Source organism: Mytilus trossulus, chromosome 2, assembly GCF_036588685.1.
Source record: "Mytilus trossulus isolate FHL-02 chromosome 2, PNRI_Mtr1.1.1.hap1, whole genome shotgun sequence".
In the NCBI taxonomy this organism is placed as follows: domain Eukaryota; kingdom Metazoa; phylum Mollusca; class Bivalvia; order Mytilida; family Mytilidae; genus Mytilus; species Mytilus trossulus.
In genome coordinates this window covers 84,007,878-84,028,008 of record NC_086374.1, presented here as the reverse complement: position 1 = coordinate 84,028,008, position 20,131 = coordinate 84,007,878, and the positions used below count along the sequence as shown (strand labels likewise).

The 20,131-nt window shown below is 31.7% G+C and overlaps 1 protein-coding gene across 2 annotated transcripts in view; it reads right to left on the bottom strand.

Moving 5' to 3' along the window:
* Window positions 1-9,526: 9,526 nt before the first annotated feature.
* The window catches only part of LOC134708189 (L-proline trans-4-hydroxylase-like), a 66,440-nt gene continuing 55,835 nt past the window's right edge, over window positions 9,527-20,131 (bottom strand). For both annotated transcript variants that reach the window (XM_063568525.1, XM_063568524.1), the window contains exons 3-9: window positions 16,902-16,983; window positions 15,377-15,487; window positions 14,599-14,690; window positions 13,611-13,701; window positions 12,601-12,730; window positions 11,419-11,570; window positions 9,527-11,048 (exon numbers count right to left, since the gene is read on the bottom strand). In XM_063568525.1, the coding sequence (XP_063424595.1) occupies window positions 10,920-11,048; window positions 11,419-11,570; window positions 12,601-12,730; window positions 13,611-13,701; window positions 14,599-14,690; window positions 15,377-15,487; window positions 16,902-16,943 (747 nt within the window). In that variant the 5' untranslated portion in view covers window positions 16,944-16,983 and the 3' untranslated portion in view covers window positions 9,527-10,919. The remainder of the gene's footprint in view (window positions 11,049-11,418; window positions 11,571-12,600; window positions 12,731-13,610; window positions 13,702-14,598; window positions 14,691-15,376; window positions 15,488-16,901; window positions 16,984-20,131) is intronic.

The window sequence follows — 20,131 nt, the reverse complement described above, 5'->3', positions numbered from 1 at the left end:
CGGAGCCTTGGCTCACACCGAACAACAAGCTATAAAGGGCCCCAAAATTACTAGTGTAAAACCATTCAAACGGGAAAACCAACGGTCTAATATAGTTCATAACGTTTCTTCTAATTTATACATTCTGGGCTTTCAGATGTTTTGGTTTTGGCGTACCAAATGAAGGTTGATCAAGAAAAGCACTTCGCACGCATGAAATGTAAGTCTTATTTTTATATACGGTAGGTCAATACCACTGCTGCTAGAATGTTAGTTCCGTTCTACGTTGTCATCTCTTCGATATATACTTGTCTTATTTATAGGGCAAATTTGGCCTCAGTTCAATATAATTAACTCTTTTAGACCCTTTTTGTTTTTCTGTGTTAACATATTTGTTTGTGTTATAGTGATTAAGATTATATCCCAATGATGACTGCTGTATCTCTTTTTGACATTTTCATCTATTATGTCTGTTTTGTTCACACATCGTCTATATAATTGAATAAGGTGCTACTGCCATACAAGTGAGAGGTTTAGCTAGCTATAAAACCCAGGTTTGATTTACCATTTTCTAAATAAGAAAATGCTTGAACCAAGTCATGAATATGACAGTTGTTATTCATTCGTTTTGATTTCGCCATTTGCTTAGGGCCTTTTCGTTTAGAATTTTCCTCGAAGTTCGTTTTTATGTTCATTTAGCTTTTGGTGATATATCTTTTTACGTGTTTTATCATATACAGTCCTACACTTTTATATGTTTTGGTTTAAGCGTTCCTGATGAAGGTAAATCCAAAACGCGGGCACTTTTTATATGGTTCCCTACTGACCTCCTACGGATCTAAAGTTTGAAAATACCGAAATAGTTAATTCCATTAGGAACTGATAATAGCGACCACGTGATAGTAACATCCTATAGGAACTGATAATATCAATCACGTGGTAGTTAATTCCCTTGGGAATTGATTATATCGACCACGTGGTATTGAAGGGTATTGTATAAATATAGATTCTTACATTGATACCAGTGGATTATCGGATTTATCCAATCGAGATAGTTAAATTATCAATTTTAAAGTCCGAGCCGCCTCGGCGAGGACTTTAAAATTCATAATTTAACTATCGAGATTGGATAAATCCGATAATTCACGAGTAACTATGTAAGAATCTGTTTCTCTAATGATTAAAAAGACATTTTCTTTTTTGTTAACCGAAAATCCCCTTCGAGTGCCTTTCACATTGCACGAAGTTGTCAATTTCATTAACACCTGTTATCATATTTTGATTCATTCAGTTAGCTAAAAAGGTCATGACCCTTAAAATCATCCAATGATCTTTTGAGATCACCAGCAACCACACGTTGATTAAATTTATTTATACAATGGGTTCAGAAAGGGTTAAATTTCCAAAGAATTAGAGAATAAGTATGTCAATCAATATGTGACACAATAATAAAGTAGATTATTATTATTGAAGGACCTTGTAAATTGATTTTATATCGACTACGTAGTAAGTAAAATCACAGCACTGTATTTTTTTAGTGGTAGACCATTTTTTTTTTTAAATTTAAATTTAAAAAAACAGTTTATAAATAATAAATATCCACTTTGGAATTAAAGTAAATGAATGGTATGGAAAAATATAATTCGGATGAATAAATTGTATCGTTAGGAATAAATATATAAAACAAAGATTAATCAGACAACCTTAAATATTTATAACAAGAAGTGTTTGAAATCACATTTTGAAAACGAAATTATAATGAAATCGTATAATTTGTTTCGACTGTCGATCTTTTATATGTGAGATTGTATTGTTCTACTCTATGGGCATTAATTTCAATGAAAAACATCATTTTTGGTTAAATAAAAGTTAAAATAAACTTTCGATCTTTTATATGTGAGATTGTATTGTTCTACTCTATGGGCATTAATTTCAATGAAAAACATCATTTTTAGTTGAATAAAAGTTAAAACAAATTTAAAGTCTCTTGTGTACAATTTGGAAATTAGTATGGCGTTCATTATCACTAAACTAGTATAAATTTGTTTATGGGCCAGCTGAAGGACGCCTCCGGGTGCGGGAATTTCTCGTTACATTGAAGACCTGTTGGTGACCTGCTGTTGTTTTTTTCTATGTTCGGGTTGTTGTCTCTTTGATACATTCCCCATGTCCATTCTCAATTTTATTGTAACCCACTAATTCATATTTTATCTGAGAGTGAATGATTCATTCGTAATTGTTTGATACTGCATTTGATAGTAATTATATTCTGTTATTTCCTCTTTCCCACATCTTACTCCAAAAAGTAAGTGAATTTATTCTACCAACGTTGAGGAGCCATTCGTTTGCATAATAAAATTTATATAATGGTAGTACAAAATAATAAAATAAAGATATCAAAATAATTTGTCAAAGCGCTTTCCGTGACGTATTTCATCAATGACAATAGCAGACCATTTCAATTCATCTAACTGATTAATTTCCAAAGACCATTTTGATATATTTGGCCGTTAATTCAAAATGATTGATGCTTAGCACAGTGTCTGATGAAAAGCCGAAACGGGGGAATAAACTGTTAATTAAAAGGAGATCGACGGATCCAAACGAGCTAATTATTCATAGCAAACGTATTGAGAAAACTTATGTCGTTTTCATTTTTTAATACAAAAATGGAATAAACATGGCAATTATTTCCTTTGAAACTATAGAAATGAGATTAATCCTTTATTTAAGTTGCCAAGGTGAGATGATTCGGTGGAAAGTTAGACTCGAGGGATCAACAAATGTTTTATAGAAAATGAATCTTGATTAACGCCACGCAACATCATATGGTGTTAAACATTCTCAAAGGACGTTTCCAAAAGTCTTGTCAATTCAATTCTGCATTCAGTCGCCATTAACGGAAGTACATAGCACATTTAATTCAGTATTGCTAAAATAAGGAGCGCATTACCAGTATAATAGCCGATTGTGCTCAATCAGTTGATTTGGAAGAGGAAGATCGTCGCAATATATTGGAATATAAACATTTACATGTTTATGAAACACAAAATTAAAATTATGAAGGTACTTAGAGTTAGAAGAACTGTCAAGTAGTTTGGGTAATTTTTTCGCGTTTCGTTTTTTTTTTTATGATAAATATATATAGCAATGTATATGATTCACAAGTTTAATAAAAATGGTTAGATTGCTACAACTTTTGGTATAATTCTGACATTTTTTATAATTGTCTTTTGATTTGTTTACCATTCAGTTCATTGGCTAAAACCTACCATAAAGATTTTTTATCATCAATCATCATAGATATAGGAAGATGTGGTGTGAGTGCCAATGAGACAACTCTCCATCCAAATGACAATTTAAAAAAGTAAACCATTATAGGTTAAAGTACGGCCTTCAACACGGAGCCTTTGCTCACACCAAACAACAAGCTATAAAGGGCCCCAACATTACTAGTGTAAAACCACTCAAACGGGAAAATTAACGGTCTAATATATATAAACAAAACGAGAAACGAGAAACACGTATATATTATACATGTGTTCGTAGATAGTAGATGTTGTTGTGTCCTGTTAAATTGTTATACGATGATGACTGATGTTCCCATATTTTGACTATTTAATTGATTGTGACTGTTTATTTAACGCATCATGTAAATGTAACGGAATTTGATGAGACTGTTATTAAAGTGAGAGGGTTAGCGCTATAGAACCAGGTTTAATCCACCATTTTCTACATTTGAAAATGCCTGTACCAAGTCAGGAATATGACAGTTCTTGTCCATTCGTTTTTGATGCGTTTTGTTTTTTGATTTTGACATGTGATTATGGACTTTCCAAATTGATTTTCCTCTGAGTTCAGTATTTTTGTGATTTTACTTTTTACATAAACAAACGACAACTACTGTACATCAGATTCCTGACTTAGGCAGGTGCAAACATTCATGTCCTGATAATACTACATTTTAAAGTCTTCATACTGAAATGAAACTTAATTTCTTGTACTTGAAATCTTCATATATTTTAAAAGAGGGGCAAAAGAACCCAAACAGACAGTCAAACTGATAGATCGAAAATAAATTGACAACACCATGTCTAACAAAAAAACACAAACTCACAAATAAAATACACAAGACAAAACATAGAAAACTAAATACTCAGCAACACGAACCCTATCCAAAACTAGGGGTGATCTAAGGGGCTCCGGAAGGGTAACCATATCCTGTTTCTAATAAGAAATGTTTTAAATGCTATGTTATGAGATCTGAAAGAAGTATCAATCATAAATTCAAAAAAAAATTAAAATAAAACGTTAGAACTTCTACTTTCATATTTGTTTAATAATACCTTATTTGATTTTTGAGATCGATAAATAAAAAGCATCATTTACGTCCATTCTTTCGTTTCGTTTCTTTTCGATATTCATATTTAGTATGGTTTCAAACGAGGCACGAAAGATACCAAAGGGACAGTCAAACTCATAAATATGAACTAAGCTGACAACGCCATGGCTAAAAATGAAAAAGACAAACAGACAAACAATAGTACACATGACACATCATAGAAAACTAAAGAATAAACAACACGAACCACTTATTATATTTGTCATGGCATTTCTGCAAATGCTTCAGAATGATAAATAAACTCATCATAGATACCAGGACTAAATTTTGTATATACGACAGACGCACGTTTCGTCTACAAAAGACTCTTCCACAATAGTTAAAAAGTCCAAATAAAGTACGAAGTTGAAGAGCATTATTCACACATAATATAAAACGTAATAATAAGTGTATCTTGGGCACTGTGATCAAACATTGAAAAAAAGAAAAAAAATATAACCTATTTCATACTTCTCAAAACAAATTATCTTTTGTAGTATTTAGTTGTTTGGTAGATTTTTTTTTACCGTTTTAACATATTGGTCACGAGGTCTAGACTATGTATGATTATCTTTATAAATGCACATGCTAGTTACACAAACACACACTATATTTAGTATTATTTGTTTCATGTGGGAAAATTGAAAATGTTTGGCTAGGATAAAAGGTCACTTATACTGGTATATATATATACATGTATTAGCAATTACTAACAGAATTACCAGAAATAGCTTTTGACTCTGTTTTGTATTATTTGTGCGTCCGACTGCTGTAAACAATTTATTTCATAGCAAAAATGCATAAAACGACAAGTCTTTCATGAAACCTTGATTTAGACCCATAGCTTTTCGCCAAACCGGAAATACAAGCGTAACAACCGGAACATAACTTGTTACATTGATTCACACACGGAAAGTAGTACTTAATGGCGAATCTTGTTGTCTGATAGATCATCAATTATCGTGGAATAATATTCCTACTGCTGTGATTCCGATAGAAAACACAAAATAATCAAAACGGAAATTTCACTGTACATTTAATCTTATGGAGGTCCAGCGCCTGACCCATGACGATGTTTTACAGAATATTCCTGTCTCCATACGTATGAATTACTGAATTATTTGAAAATTGTGTCATGTTTTAGAGAAGAAGGTTACTGTTAAACTGTAAATAAATAAAGATAATTAGAAAATGTTTCTACTTCAATGGTTAGTTAAATTAAACTGTAATGTTCATTCTTTAAACCAAAACTCAAGCTCTTAACTTTGCTTTTTATCGGAAATACAATACATAAAGTAATTCGAAAACCAAAATTTGTTTTACTAAAAAAATAGTTGTGATGCCTCTAATCTGAAATAAAATAGCAATTAACAATAAAGCAGTCGTGTGCAACTATTTGAAATATCAGATAAAATTGTTTGTAAGAGGTTTTATATTGTTTATATATTATATGCTGCTTTCATATAACTTTAATTCATATTTCATGTTCATGCTGCATCAATGTTTTAATTTTCTAATAGGAATTGCAAATCAAAATAGATGTATTAAAATGCTTATGAAATGCATCACTTAAGTACAATAGATATTAAAGTAAATTAAAAACTTAGTCTTGAAAACGGACAAGGTCATACAATGCATTAAAAAGTTTTAAAAAACGACCTCCAAGGAAAATATAAAACTTAAAATCCCTTATCAAATGGCTATATTACAAGCTAAAAACAACTATCATAATCCTGCCTCGGTAAAGCCCTATCCTGATGTAGAAAATGGTGATTTGAATCTGTTTCTATAGCTAGCTAAACCTAGGTAAACTTTAAAAACAAAATGGGATACAGCAATCAACATTGTGTTATATATTTAATCACTATCAAACAACGATATCAGATGAAACAAAACACGGCATATCGACACTATATAAACAAAACAACAAAAAATAATACTAAAAATCTATATAGAACAAAAACACAATAACGGACTACGTGAATACCGAGCAACGTGAAAAGGACATCACAAAACATTGACTAAACAGTTGAGGTTAAAACAAATATATAAAACGAACGATATAAAGCGTAATAAAGATAATACACAATGCAAGTATTTGGAAATGATACTTCAAGACCATTATGTATTATTTGTGAAGTAGATACAAAATATTAACCAACGAGTTCTTGGTATCTTCCTAGCACATTTTTTTAGAGAAAGGACGAGACGTTTTCTGACATAACATTGGTTCATAATCTTTCTGCTCAGACACTGGGGATGTTTATTGAGTCGTGAGAAAGACAGTTCGTGGTTCTGCTGTCAATTTTTGTGTGCTGTCCTATGTTGTTTAACGTATTCGTTTTTATTCTGTGGTTAACATGTCAAAATGCTCTATTATATTGTTTATTTGTTTACTTGTGTGTTTCTTTATCTTGAAAGTTCTTGCATTTATTTATACTGAATTGCTGTCATGAAATGTTTTCATTTTAGTGTTATATTTAAAATTGCAATAAAAGCGCGAGGTTTGGCTAGCCACAAAATCAGGTTCAACCCACCATTTTTCGTAAAATGTCCTGTACCAAGTGAGAAAAATGGAAGTTGTCATCTAATAGTTAGTTTCTGTGTGTGTTGCATTGTCGTTAGTTGTTTTTTTACATCAGTGTTTCGGTTTTTCGTTGTTTTCCTTTTACATTTGTGTTTCCCGCGGTCTAAGTCTATAACCCGGATTTATTTTCTCTTAATTGATTTATGACTTTCGAACAACGGTATACTACTGTTTTCTTTATTTACAGCTGCATGTTCTTTAGTCTCTTTTAGATTCTGGTCCTGAGATTACCTCTTTGTCAAACTTGGAGTACATGTATACAAATTGGGCGGAGGAAATCCTAGTTGGGGAGGAGGTTATATAAATGGAACCTAACCAGAACACTAATCAATCTTTCTCGGTATAGTTTATTTCACATATTTATTCACTATTGAGTTAACAGTTTTACAGTTTTTCTTACTACCCACTTTAACATCGGACATACATTTTAGCAATTTTATAGATATTTCCTATTTAGAACATGTACATGAGCCGGCAATGATCCGTTGTTTGTATGGAATTTTGCGAAGCTTAGGTATTCATTACCAACAAGATTAGTCCTCATATTTGCTGTTCAATGTCACGCCCATTGAAGCCATGAAGGACCTAAGAAATCATTGACGTTTATCGCTGAAACAGTAAATATCGAAAACTTTAAAATTTCAAAAGGGCTTTTCGGTATTTAGTATCATTTATTTTTTAATGAGAACTTCAACAATTTTTCAAGATCCAAAGAATCTAATTAAAGTAATAACATGAAATGAGTTACAACAATCGAAATATGTTTTTCTTTTTTATATTTAAGAATATATAGATATAAAAGGTACCAGGACTGTCTCAACCATTAACTGGTAACAAAAAATTATGAAATACTAACTTTATAAAGTTCTGAGTCGGTAAAACAAATCTTAAAGTTCATTAAGAATTATATAAAGTCATATGAAACCTCAAATAAAAAAACAAAAGATGCAAAAGATGTTTTTTTTATAACTAAATGGAATAGTTTTCATTATAAAACCTATGTACATATACTTTTTTTTCTGAGGTAAATTCTTTGATTTGTCCACATTTAGATAAAGTTTACTTTTTTTAATTGCTTGCTTCTAGGAAGCAATTCGGCGACATATTTTTCGTATGCATAGTGGCCTTAGCGTAGCCCGTCTCGTAAAAATCAGGTAATCGCAATACGCATGAATCTGTCAATAAAATAATCTATTATCTGATTCTACATACTAAACACGTTCCTAGTATCCATGCTTCTTTGTTGATTATTTACTATTAGGTGATTATCGATAAATTTCGACTGAAAACACGACAAATAATTAGCCGCCATATTTTCACATAACAGACAGAGAGAAAAAAAATGACAATTGTACGACATGTTTGTTTAAAAAATGATAAAATCGTGCACATGAGACTTAGATAGATATAGGAAGATGTGGTGTGAGTGCCAATGAGACAACTCTCCATCCAAATAACAATTTAAATATTAAACCATTATAGGTAAAAGTACGGCCTTCAACACGGAGCCTTGGCTCACACCGAACAACAAGCTATAAAGGGCCCCAAAATTACTAGTGTAAAACCATTCAAACGGGAAAACCAACGGTCTAATCTATATAAACAAAACGAGAAACGAGAAACACGTATATATTACATAAACAAACGACAACTACTGTACATCAGATTCCTGACTTAGGACAGGTGCAAACATTTGCAGCGGGATTAAACGTTTTAATGGGCCCAAACCTTCTCCCTTTTTCTGAAACAATAGCATAACATCACAACATATAAAAACATACGATAAAATATCAATTGGCAGACTTAACTCAATCAAAAAACGTATGATTACACAAAGAACGAATAAATTTGATCTGCGATATCTGAATACAAATGCACAGTTAATTAAATATTAGAGACAAACAGTCATGACCAAAAGGCTATCAAACAAATTCAAACACACTGAGAAATATTTAACCAATCAATGTTCACTTTAGAAAAAAACCGTTTTTTTATAATCTTGAAGTTTATACAAATGTTGTAAGAATAAGTGAAAAATTGAAGATATTACAAATAATCAAAGCTGGTATACAGCCAAGATCCATATAAATAAAAAATGACAAAAAAGCATTATAAACAGTATCAACAGGTCGAATTAACAAGAAAATACGATTTGAGAGTACTCGCAGTTACTGACAGCTAGTTAAAAGCCAAAACCAATTAATAGTAAAAAATCATGCATCAGAGACTAAAATCGACTAAAACACATCACGGGGATTTAGTATTTTAACGTCATTAATAGTCAAAGAAGACATGACTTGTGCAATGCCAAAAATAAATGTATCGACAGGTAGTAGTATAGTGAAGAGCGACTTCTATAGAAATAAAAGTTAACGTGGCTGTGTCCCCTATACATCTCGCCTCAAAAGATAATGAAATTTAGTTATGTTTTAATTTGCTAATGACAAAATCAATATTAGTGCCAATGTGAACTATATTCAGAGATCTAATTACAATATTGGTACGATAACCCTTACTTATAAGTTTGTTTAAAGGATCGATGAGTTTACAAGGATCACATAGTGATTTCCTCGCTTAGAGTACGATAAATATATGCATTGGTTCAAGAATTGAATAAGCATTTTCTTTCACCAGTTACTCGTTTCATATGACTTTAAAAGAAAAAAAAGTGGAAACGAATTATATGTTAAATTAATAAACAACAATGCCATCAGGTAATTTTGACTTTCCTTTAGGTTCATTCTAGTATAGTTTACTTAAGCATATACTTTTTACAATGTTTACCTGTTTTCTTATCATATCTTTTGTAAATAATTGATGTTTATTTGCCGTCAGTATCTATGTGTTTCGTGGAAGTTCTTCATTTCGTTATTTCTTTTTCTTTTCAATTAAATGAAAACACTAAGTTGAAGATCCACGGTAAGGTTTTTGATCTTCGTTCTTCTTAGTTATAGATAATTGATAAATCAAATCGAAGCCGATTTCATAAACACATACTACTGGCATTGACAGCATCGTAACCTGGAAGTTTTCTTTTATTGGTTTCATTGGACATTGAATTTCAAATCCAATGGATTTGAATGACAATTCTAAAGGTAAAGATAATGAATTTCAAATCCACATTTCAAACCTCGTATTTTAAATCTCGTATTTCCGATTTGACTTAAGAATGATCCTTTTGGACTTATGTAAAAAGGAAAAAGGAAAGAAAAGATCTTGAAAAAACGATAATCACTAAAACATAAAAGTAAGAATAAATAAGATATATTAATAAAGTCTTCCAAAGAGCGATAACTGTGGAAATTAAGCAGCAATACTGAATTTATTATAATAGCCTATTGTTTCGAATGTAACAACATAAAACGACTGTACTAGGACATAATACAGATTAAAACATCAACCCCATTTGATGGGACCTTTATTAACTAATGATTCAAAATAACCACCAATACAAAAACTGATCGAGGACAAACAAAAATCTATCCTATTTACATCTGCTGTATCGGCAAATTTCTCCACACGAGCCGGAAATTGCAGTACAATAAAATGTTTTATAAATTTCAATACAAAATACAAAACGGAAAAACTCTTTTCAAATGCCAAAATCAAAAGCTCAAAAACGTCAACGAATGGAAAACAAGTGTCAAACTCCTGCCTTGGTACAGTCATTTCTTTATGAAATAGAAAACACCGTTTTATCCTGTTCGTCTTCAAATATCCATGACCTTCTATAAAAACCTGTCTTATATTCAGGTGAAAATAATATCAGATATGTTTGCTGTTTACCAACTGTTATCAAAATGTCCGTGTTGTGATTATACTAATAAAAAATACAAATGTAAATATTTCTGACTGATTTAGATATTGTTCGATAAACTATGTACAACGGGGAGTAACTCTTGTGTACCGTTCTGCAAGTTTACCGAAAGTTAAAACTTATTTATCTTTATCTTGTTGTATATTTGTTTCTTCTTAATTTGTACCATTTTGTCCGATCGATGTTAACTGACTCTTAATTGTAGCTGCATTTGATAGGTCTATAAAATCCTTGCCAGTCATATCGGTAATGTTTGTACAGTTATATAAATCTTCATTTGTTACCTGTTAATATACGAAAATGATGAACAATTAATTATGTGTTATATAATTAGTGGACAAGTGTGTTCAATGATGTAGCAATGTGTCAAAAGTGGACTGGACCAAACTATATACAAGAGAGGTGGATAAATAAATAAATGAATGTTAGTATGATAATAGAACCATCAAAGTTAACAATTGATAAAATGAACTCTCATCGCATCTGTTAGTTAGATATAACTAGTCTTTAGCAAGCATGTAGTATGTCTGTCAATGCATTTCAAATGACATTTATGGATATCGCCTTTGTTTTTTGTTTTTTTTTAAATGATAAAGAACATATATTTGTTTTTGGATCTACAATTTTAGTATAAATATATCTTTACATTATTACCTTGCTTATCGGAGAGTACGGCGGATGGTGGTGTTTCTTCGTTGGACTGTTACTTGCTCTATTATAACATATTGGAAATCCAATGCGGCGTTTGTCGCTTGTGTTAATTTCGCTCATATGTAGGACATTGCAATGGAAGAAAACGGCATCACCTAGAGATGGAGAAAAACCTATACAGCTTCGACAATTCTAAACGAGTACACTCTCAAATAATAATGCACTTTCAAGTCTTTGTTTAACAAATGAAAAAAGTATTTAATAAATGTTGTGCGTCCGTAGCGCTTTCGTACGTTTACCTTCATCAATAACAATAAAAATAAAAAATAAACTGACAAAAACTTGAAAGAGTGGGGACCTCATATAACAAGGTTTATCTAAAGTCAACTGTGCTGATGGTTAATTTCTATATAATTTGTATACGTATCAGCTTGAAATCATGATTTTGTTATCGTGTTCAAAGCTCCTTAGTATATGTATCTTCATGATATACATGTTATATTTTTGTAATGTTATAGGGTAATCTGTTGCTGTGTAGATGATACTTGTATTTTGTTTGCCTAGTTTTCCTTTTCATCTCCACACTTCTTTGGGATACATTTATACATGAAAATAAGACTTTATAAATCTCATTAGTCAGAAGCGTTTTCTAAATAAACCTAAATTAGGAACACTGAAACATAAACATTTGAAACCTAAAAGCGTTATGATATATGGTCCTCTAACAGTTATAGCCACATTATTCCTTACGTCAACCTCACCTGAGAGCGTTGGAACCTTAGTTTATTATAAGAAACTTCACATTTTATCAACCGGTAAGTTTTCGGACATTAATTGTATCGGTACCATAGAACTCATTCATGAGTTGGTGATACCCTGTTTACTAACAATCTAACAATTTTGGATCGATCAATTGCTAAGTAACAACTATTCCACTTTATAAATGTTGCGCTTCCTAAGCGCTGGTCTGAAAATACCTTCATCAGGAACACGCAATCACAGACATTTGAAAGTCCCTTCGATATCGTCCGTCCTTGTTTTCAACATTGTTTGTAAAACATCGACCACATAATCCGGTTGTTACAAAGAAGCAACAGCATAGTAATCGAATGTGTTTTGTAGAAATAGATAATTTGTTTTTATTCTGCTTCTTGCACAAATTCTTATATTCACATAATGATTTACCCGGTTTCATTTCTACAACATCCAAAGGAAGTATCTTTTTTAAGAATTCCAATCTTTCTTTTGAGGGAGAGAATTGTCCGTCATCTTTAGTGTGATCCAGTCGTCCACATTTGTGAGATCCACGCAGAAGCTGTAAATATATACAATGTAGTATGACCTGTGTATTTTTTTTAAATTATTGTCTTCCTTGTGTCCTTTTTCATGTAGAAGTGTAGTCAGATTGATTTTTTATGTTTATGTCTGGCAGTTATATTTACAAGGATTGGAGGAATGTTTGATTGTGTTAAATGTGTAAGTTATCACAAAGACCAGACATTACAAAGAGAGAGTAACCAGCTCTCTGTACGTTTATGGAACTATTGCAACAACTCTCTGAAAATTCCACCATTATTTCTTAAAATTTCATGTAAAGTCAGGAAACAGAAAGTTGTTATCTTAATTCCGTATTTATGTTGGCGTTTGCTTTTGTTGTATTTCAGTGTTTAGGTTAATTGATCCGTTGTTTCCCTCTTATAATTGATATGTTTCCTTCGGTTTTAATTTGTTTCTTAAATTTTGTCTGGATTTATTGTTCAAGACAAAAATTTCGCAATTATCAAACATCCCTTATTTTCCATTAAAGTCCTAATGTTTTGATCGATTGATTATGGATGTTCCACGATGACAACAGCACTAGATCAATCAGGACACGAAAATTAGTTTAAAAACATGGTAAAAGGGAGATAATTCATATCAAATTTATATCAGTTAAAGTTATACCAGTACAGCATCTAACGTTTCCGTCATATTGTTTTGTCGATGTCATTTTATGTGTATTTTAAATGGACAAATTCCAGGTGATCAAAGTATGATGCCGATTACGTTCTCTCATTCCTTTTGGAGTTTCTAAGTTTTTAATGGTTAACATCTTAATATCTTTGATGACTTTATTTCAATATTTTTTTATCTTGATTGTGGTAATTCGATGATAGATTGGTGACAACTGGTTCATCATGTTAAAAGTGCATTACCTGTAAGCATCCATTTTCCACAGTGCACTCGTCGATTGCCACGAAGAATGTTCCCATATCAGGATAAAGATTTCCATAATCATACCAGTATCTATAAATACAAAATTCCTCGAATAATAAAAGATGTATATTGTGAATATTTTCGCGTAATCTGTATATCAATGTCCCTTCTTTTGTCACATTATCGTCTACCTTAATACGATTCAGAATATTTAGAACCAATGTACTGTACCGACATTTCTCTTTTGATATAGTTGTAGTTTATTTCTTATATCTTCGGTTAAAAGTCCAATCCGCATCCTTGATGACGACTCCCGCCTGATGTAGAACACATCAGACAAAATATACAGACTGTTTTCACTAATATTAAAACTTGATAATTGCTTATGAATATTATCCTCAATGCCTTTACACCACACTGCTAAAGCTAGAATCAGGTTGTACATTGTATTGAAAAAAACAACATCATCTCCTTTGCTTTGGACCTTAACAAACTAATTTCTTTCAATGAATTGCGTTTTAATCTTAAATACTTATAGCTATTTATTGTATCTTGTATGGTGTAAAGTATAACGACAGTTAAGTTTGATTGTATGATAATGAAAAGTAGAATGCAAAGGACAGACCAGATTTTTGACAGCTTACATTTCCTGAGCATCTCTGATCTCCCTTGTTTTGTTTAAAAGGGGTTTATGATGGTTTTCAGTCTTTTTGTGTGTGATGACAAACGTGTTTCTTTTCCAATTTTCACTTTCGGTCAAGTTTCATGGTTAGAACACATATTCACACAGTGTATACTGCTGGGTTTCCCTTTGGTGACATCTTTGTGTTTTTTTTTGCTTTAAACAAGTTTCATAATTTACGAATGTTTACTGGAAACGAGTTCCTCCATACAATTTCACTGCGTACAGCGGGGAAAATTGATTGCAGCCATAAGAAATCAAATATTCAGAATAACATTTCACAACTTATTGCTTGTTTCGCTTACCCGTAATCCTGATGCCAGTGGAAACCGGCTCCATTCTTAGGCCACTTCATTGTGAATTTCGAATGGTATAAGTACACTTCTCCACCAAGACACTTAAAGAAAAAAAACTGTTCTTTTAAACAAAGCTGAATATTTCACCAATACTTTTAAAAACATTAGACGAAAGAAAGCTGCATTATTATGTAGATTTTCGGTTTTACATTGTCGCAGACATCACCTACTATAAAATAAATTAAATATGGATATTTGGTATAATTGCAAATTAGAAAACTATCCACCAACGTTTAACTGAGATGGATTTAAGTAATTATAAGCAAATGTGCAGCCTTGAAAACTCGTATTGTATGGTCGGCTATTAGAGACCCAGACATAAAAAAATATGAAACAACTCAACCGTGAAAACTAGCGGCCTTATTCCAAACAACACAAATTACAAAAACAAATATTACCGAAATGAACTAACTACAACTACTGAAGTACAAGCTCCTGAATGTAGACAAACACAAATAAAATACGCGTTGGTTCATACTTTGTCATGCGCTGTATGTATATGTTGGCATTTAGATTTCTATTTTGATGATATATTTTAAGTACAGTTCTCTAAATGTAAAGTACTTCTAAAATACAAAAGAAGTTGTCCAAATAGTCTCAAATCTTTTTTCGTTTATAGCCTCTTTTTTAAATAAGAACTTTAGTTTTAGATGAAGCGGACGATTTTGAAAAAAAATATGATCATATCATTTTTAAGCATATAACATTTCAACAAATCGCAACCTACCTTTTCAACCAGATTTACAACTTTTTCACATCGTGCCATCATACCGCTTACGTCACTTCCAGCTTGGTTCCAAGCTATCATAGATGACACGTAACCATCTTTGTCGGGAATCTGATTGCATGAAAAGAATGTCATATCAGATATAATTTTATAATAAGAATTGTATTTCAAATTTTCCAACAAATGCATTTGTGTACATTATGTTTATATGTGACCATTGGAAGGTTGTTTTGATCAAGTTTCAATGTGAAGTTTAAAAAATGCTTAAAGATTGACGACCTGTTTAATTTAAAGAAAGAAAGATTGTCATTAATCTGACATATTTTTTCGACAATTGCTACTCGTTATACTAATGCTTGTCTACCTCAGGAAAAGATTACCTCAGCTGTATTTGGCAAAACTTTTAAGAATTTTGGTCCTCAACATTTTTGAATTCGAGCGTCACTGATGAGTCTTTGAGTATGTTTGTTTTGTTCATGCATCGTTGACAATGTAATGGAATTCGATGCGACTGTCATATAAGTGAGAGGTTTAGCTAGCTATAAAACCAGGTTCAATCCATCATTTTCTACATTAGAAAATGCCTGTACCTAATAATGGCAACAGTAGTATACCGCTGTTCAAAACTCATAAATCCATGGACAAAGTCAGAAAAATAACAGTTGTTATCCATTCGTTTGATGTGTATGGACTTTTGATTTTTGCCTTTTGATTTTGGACTTTCCTTTTTGAATTTTCCTCTGAGTTCAGTATTTTTGTGTTTTTACTTTTTTGGTAGACTAAACGCACGTCTGGCGTAAAAACCAAAATTTAGTCCTCGTATCTATGATGAGTTTATTAAGCCGGGAAACGTATTCAAATAGTGTAAGAATTAGTTAATTAAAATACTGTTAATCTGTTTTGCAATTATTGGCTGATTAACAAACTTTTATAAAATATAAAATATAAAATATGCCTTATTTTGGTATAAGCAACCACCCAAACAGTGGAGATCATAAAAAGAATAACACAACCTTATACCCTGCAGAGGAATCTGCGCAACATTTGAGGAAGTATTCCAATCCGTTTTAGATAATTTGATGATTAACAATGTTATAAGCAGAAATGGATCAGTCCATATTTTGGCAAGTTAAATTCAGATTTTAGTCTAAAGAACCAATTATTTGATTTTTTTATCCTGATTATGTGTGAAAAATTTGGCAATTGAGGTTTAAAATGTTTTAAAGTGCATGTATAAAGGTGGATTCTACCTGGTAAATCGAACCATACAGGCAAACAAAATTAAAGAACTTCTCCGGTGTAGAACATATGTAGAAAGTGGTCTATTTTTACATTTATAGGAGTGTTTTGTGTTGCTAGGTGAATTTCTAGTATAATGTCAACGAAATGTAGATAAGGGAACAATTGACAAATATTTACTCTAAATCTTTCAAATTATTTGTAATAATAATGTAGACAGTACATGAAATAAACAATATACATTTGTATTTTTTTTTTCAAATTGACCAGATTTGTGTTAACTTACGTCACACTTATACTTAAGCATCTGATCATTGCTCTGTATCATTTCCTTTACTCGATTTATCACTTCAGGTTCAAATAGTTTCCTGAAAAACACAACGGTTAATTATTTGTTTTGTCGCATCTTAGTTATAAAACTTGAAATATATAACATCATGTATGCGTTGTATTTGTTATCACCTGTCTTAAGTCTGTTCAGTGTATGGTTATCGATTGGTGATGTAGTACATCAGTGGTTTCCATTTCTCTTTTTTACATATGATAGACAGTTTTTTTCCTGTTCGAATTGTTTTCCACTAGTCATCGTGGGGTCCTTTATAGCTTGCTATTTGATGTGAGCCAATGCTCTGTATTGAAGGCGGTACTTCGACCTTTAATTATTAACTTTAACACGGGACGAAATGCGTGTAATTTTCCGTAATAAGAAACGTAATGTGATTTTATCGGTGCTCCAATTTCTGTTTCTCCCGCATGCTAACTTCTACAACATTAATATTAGTTGCATTTGATTCTAACAGGATAATAGGCTAATCAAATGATTAGAAATAAAACACATTACTGTGTCTGTGAGATCTTTAACAAAATATCGTATAGTAAAGCAATCCCAAGATGACTGACCCTTTTGGTGTTACTAGTAATATAATGCATGTCAATTATCATTTTTGATATGGGGAAGGCGCTACCTTAAATGCCAGCTATATACCAAGACTATGTCCTATGTATTGATTGATTTTTGATGGCTTAACGTCCAGTGGCAAATATATCATTATCCTTCATAAACCATGATTTAGTCCGGATCCGATTTCCTGTCAATTTATTACAGCACAGAAAACCAACAATGCTATTTTAAAACTGATACCGAATATTTTACACGAAGAAGTAAACTTCATTACTGAACAATTTATTCAATTCATTAATGTTAGATAAATAATGGTATGCCGCTAATATCAACAATGATACAACTTTAATAAAAGAACAAAGTTTATATTACCTCCACGTAGCACGTATTCTATCAAACAAAAAGTAACATCACAAAAATACCGAACTCCGAGGAAATTTCTAAAGGCAATAGCCAACAATATTTTCATACGCCCGTAAACATTTTGATTGGACGTAGTATGGTAAACAAATGTCCGGCGTCCGGCTGTCCGTCGTAAATATGGTACAGTATATCATATTATCCTAATGTCATTAAACTTAACATGGGTTTTTTTTCAGGATGGTTAAACGATCTGTATTCAAATTTTATTTATAAGGATAAGGAATGGGTCACGATATACTTCCAATAACTTCCTGTACCACCCCGTGTTATTTTAAAAACATGCATTATGGGTTTTTTCATTAGACTACGGGCGTATCATGAGCTTATAGCGCAGATGTTTATTCTTGACTTTTTTTTTTACAAATACACTATAGAAATGAAGGAATGACAGCAAATGCAGTGCAATTTCCGATATAGTTAATATTTCCAAATGGCATACTGACTCTTTTAACGAATTATAGTTGATATGCAGTGATTTTCGAACTTGTCCATACGATATCAGTTTCATAGAAATTTGGCAAGAATTGTACACTTGAAAAATCTAATTAACCACAAGGACCAGAAGGACAGACAGATGCAAAGCATGTGCGATATTGTATGTACCCCGCAATGTGTAGCACTGTGGTGAAAAAATATATATAGTAAATTACCAATGAAATTACCCATAGGTAATAGGCCCCTTTGTCCAGTCATCTCGCTATCAACTCAATCGTTTTTCCCGAATAAAAAAAAAATCAAAATTATTGTATAGTTTCTCTCTCTGGACAAAAGCATCTTTTAGCATATTGAAGAATCTCCTTTATAAGATTTTGTTTTTATTTTCTCACAACATAAAACACAAGATATGGCATAACTGTAATGAGATAACTCTCCACAAGAAACAAACAGGACACAGAAATTAACAAAGTTATCTATAGGACACCGTACGGTCTTCAACAATGAACAAAGCCCATACCGCATAGTCTTTGAGCTATACAAACTGTGAATTTTAAACTGTTTAGGAGCCTCTCAATTTTATTCAATTGTAATCAATGACTCGAAAAAAAGTTAGATTTTATGAATAAATGTTAAATTATAAAAAGTGATTAAAACGTGAATAGAGAGATGTAAAGGAGTATAGTAATGAAACAGCAGCACATCAAACAAAATAAAAAACAACATCTAGAGGTCAACATATTTTATAGATTAATACATCAAATTAATACATGAGTGTGTACAGTACATGTAACTGTATGTCAAGTTCTAAATTGCCGAGTCTTTAATTTCAAAAGCCGTAAAAATTATCAACAGTCCGTAATAACTTTTAAAAAAGTTTTTCTTGAGATGTTTCTCACTTAGACCACAAACAGTGAGAGGTATTTATCATTCACATGTTTTTTTCCCCGGAAACAATATTACCAATTTAGAGTTACTACTTTACAAGCAATATTTATACATCTGAAAAATGTCGCCGGTAATTTGCAGAGATAACGTCGGAATTGTCTGCCAGCGACGTCGTGCACTTTGGCGCTAACGTTGAGGTTACAAAGGGGGGACGCAATTTTTAGGATAAATCGCGTTTATCATGGAATCAAGCACGGTGACCTATATTTTTTATTTGAGATTTAGAGAAAGCATGACAAAATGCAGTTTATGCAGTTTATGCAGAAAAATGACATTTTCAGAAACAGTTTATTTCCATTTTTTTAGGTTTAAAAAAAAACCACTTTGAGCATCTGGTCTGCAATTTCAAGCAAGGCTTGAATAAATGCAGTTATTTGTGTAGTGATTTATTTTTTTCCTTTTTGTCATTTATCACAGCTTCAGATTGAACCCGATCTTAATAATTTACGATGAAAAATATCTGCTCCAAAAAAATTATAACATTGCCAATTTTTTTTACAAAATTGCACAAATCCCCAATTTTCAGCCTCAATTTTCTCGAAAACAAGCACGATGACCTACGTTTTATTTTGTGTTTTATTTTATAACTCGCCAAGGCCTACAACATATAACAAAATTATAAAAATGACATTTAATCGAGAAACTGTATCGGATGCCCTTAAAAATGCAAATAATGCTTAACGACAAAAAACGTTTAAACCGAAGAAGTATCACCATTTTAACCATTCATGTTCTTTTTCTAATATTCGGTAGCACGACCTTTGCAACACCAACTAACATTTTGTGTTGTTTAGTTTCAAACTTATGAA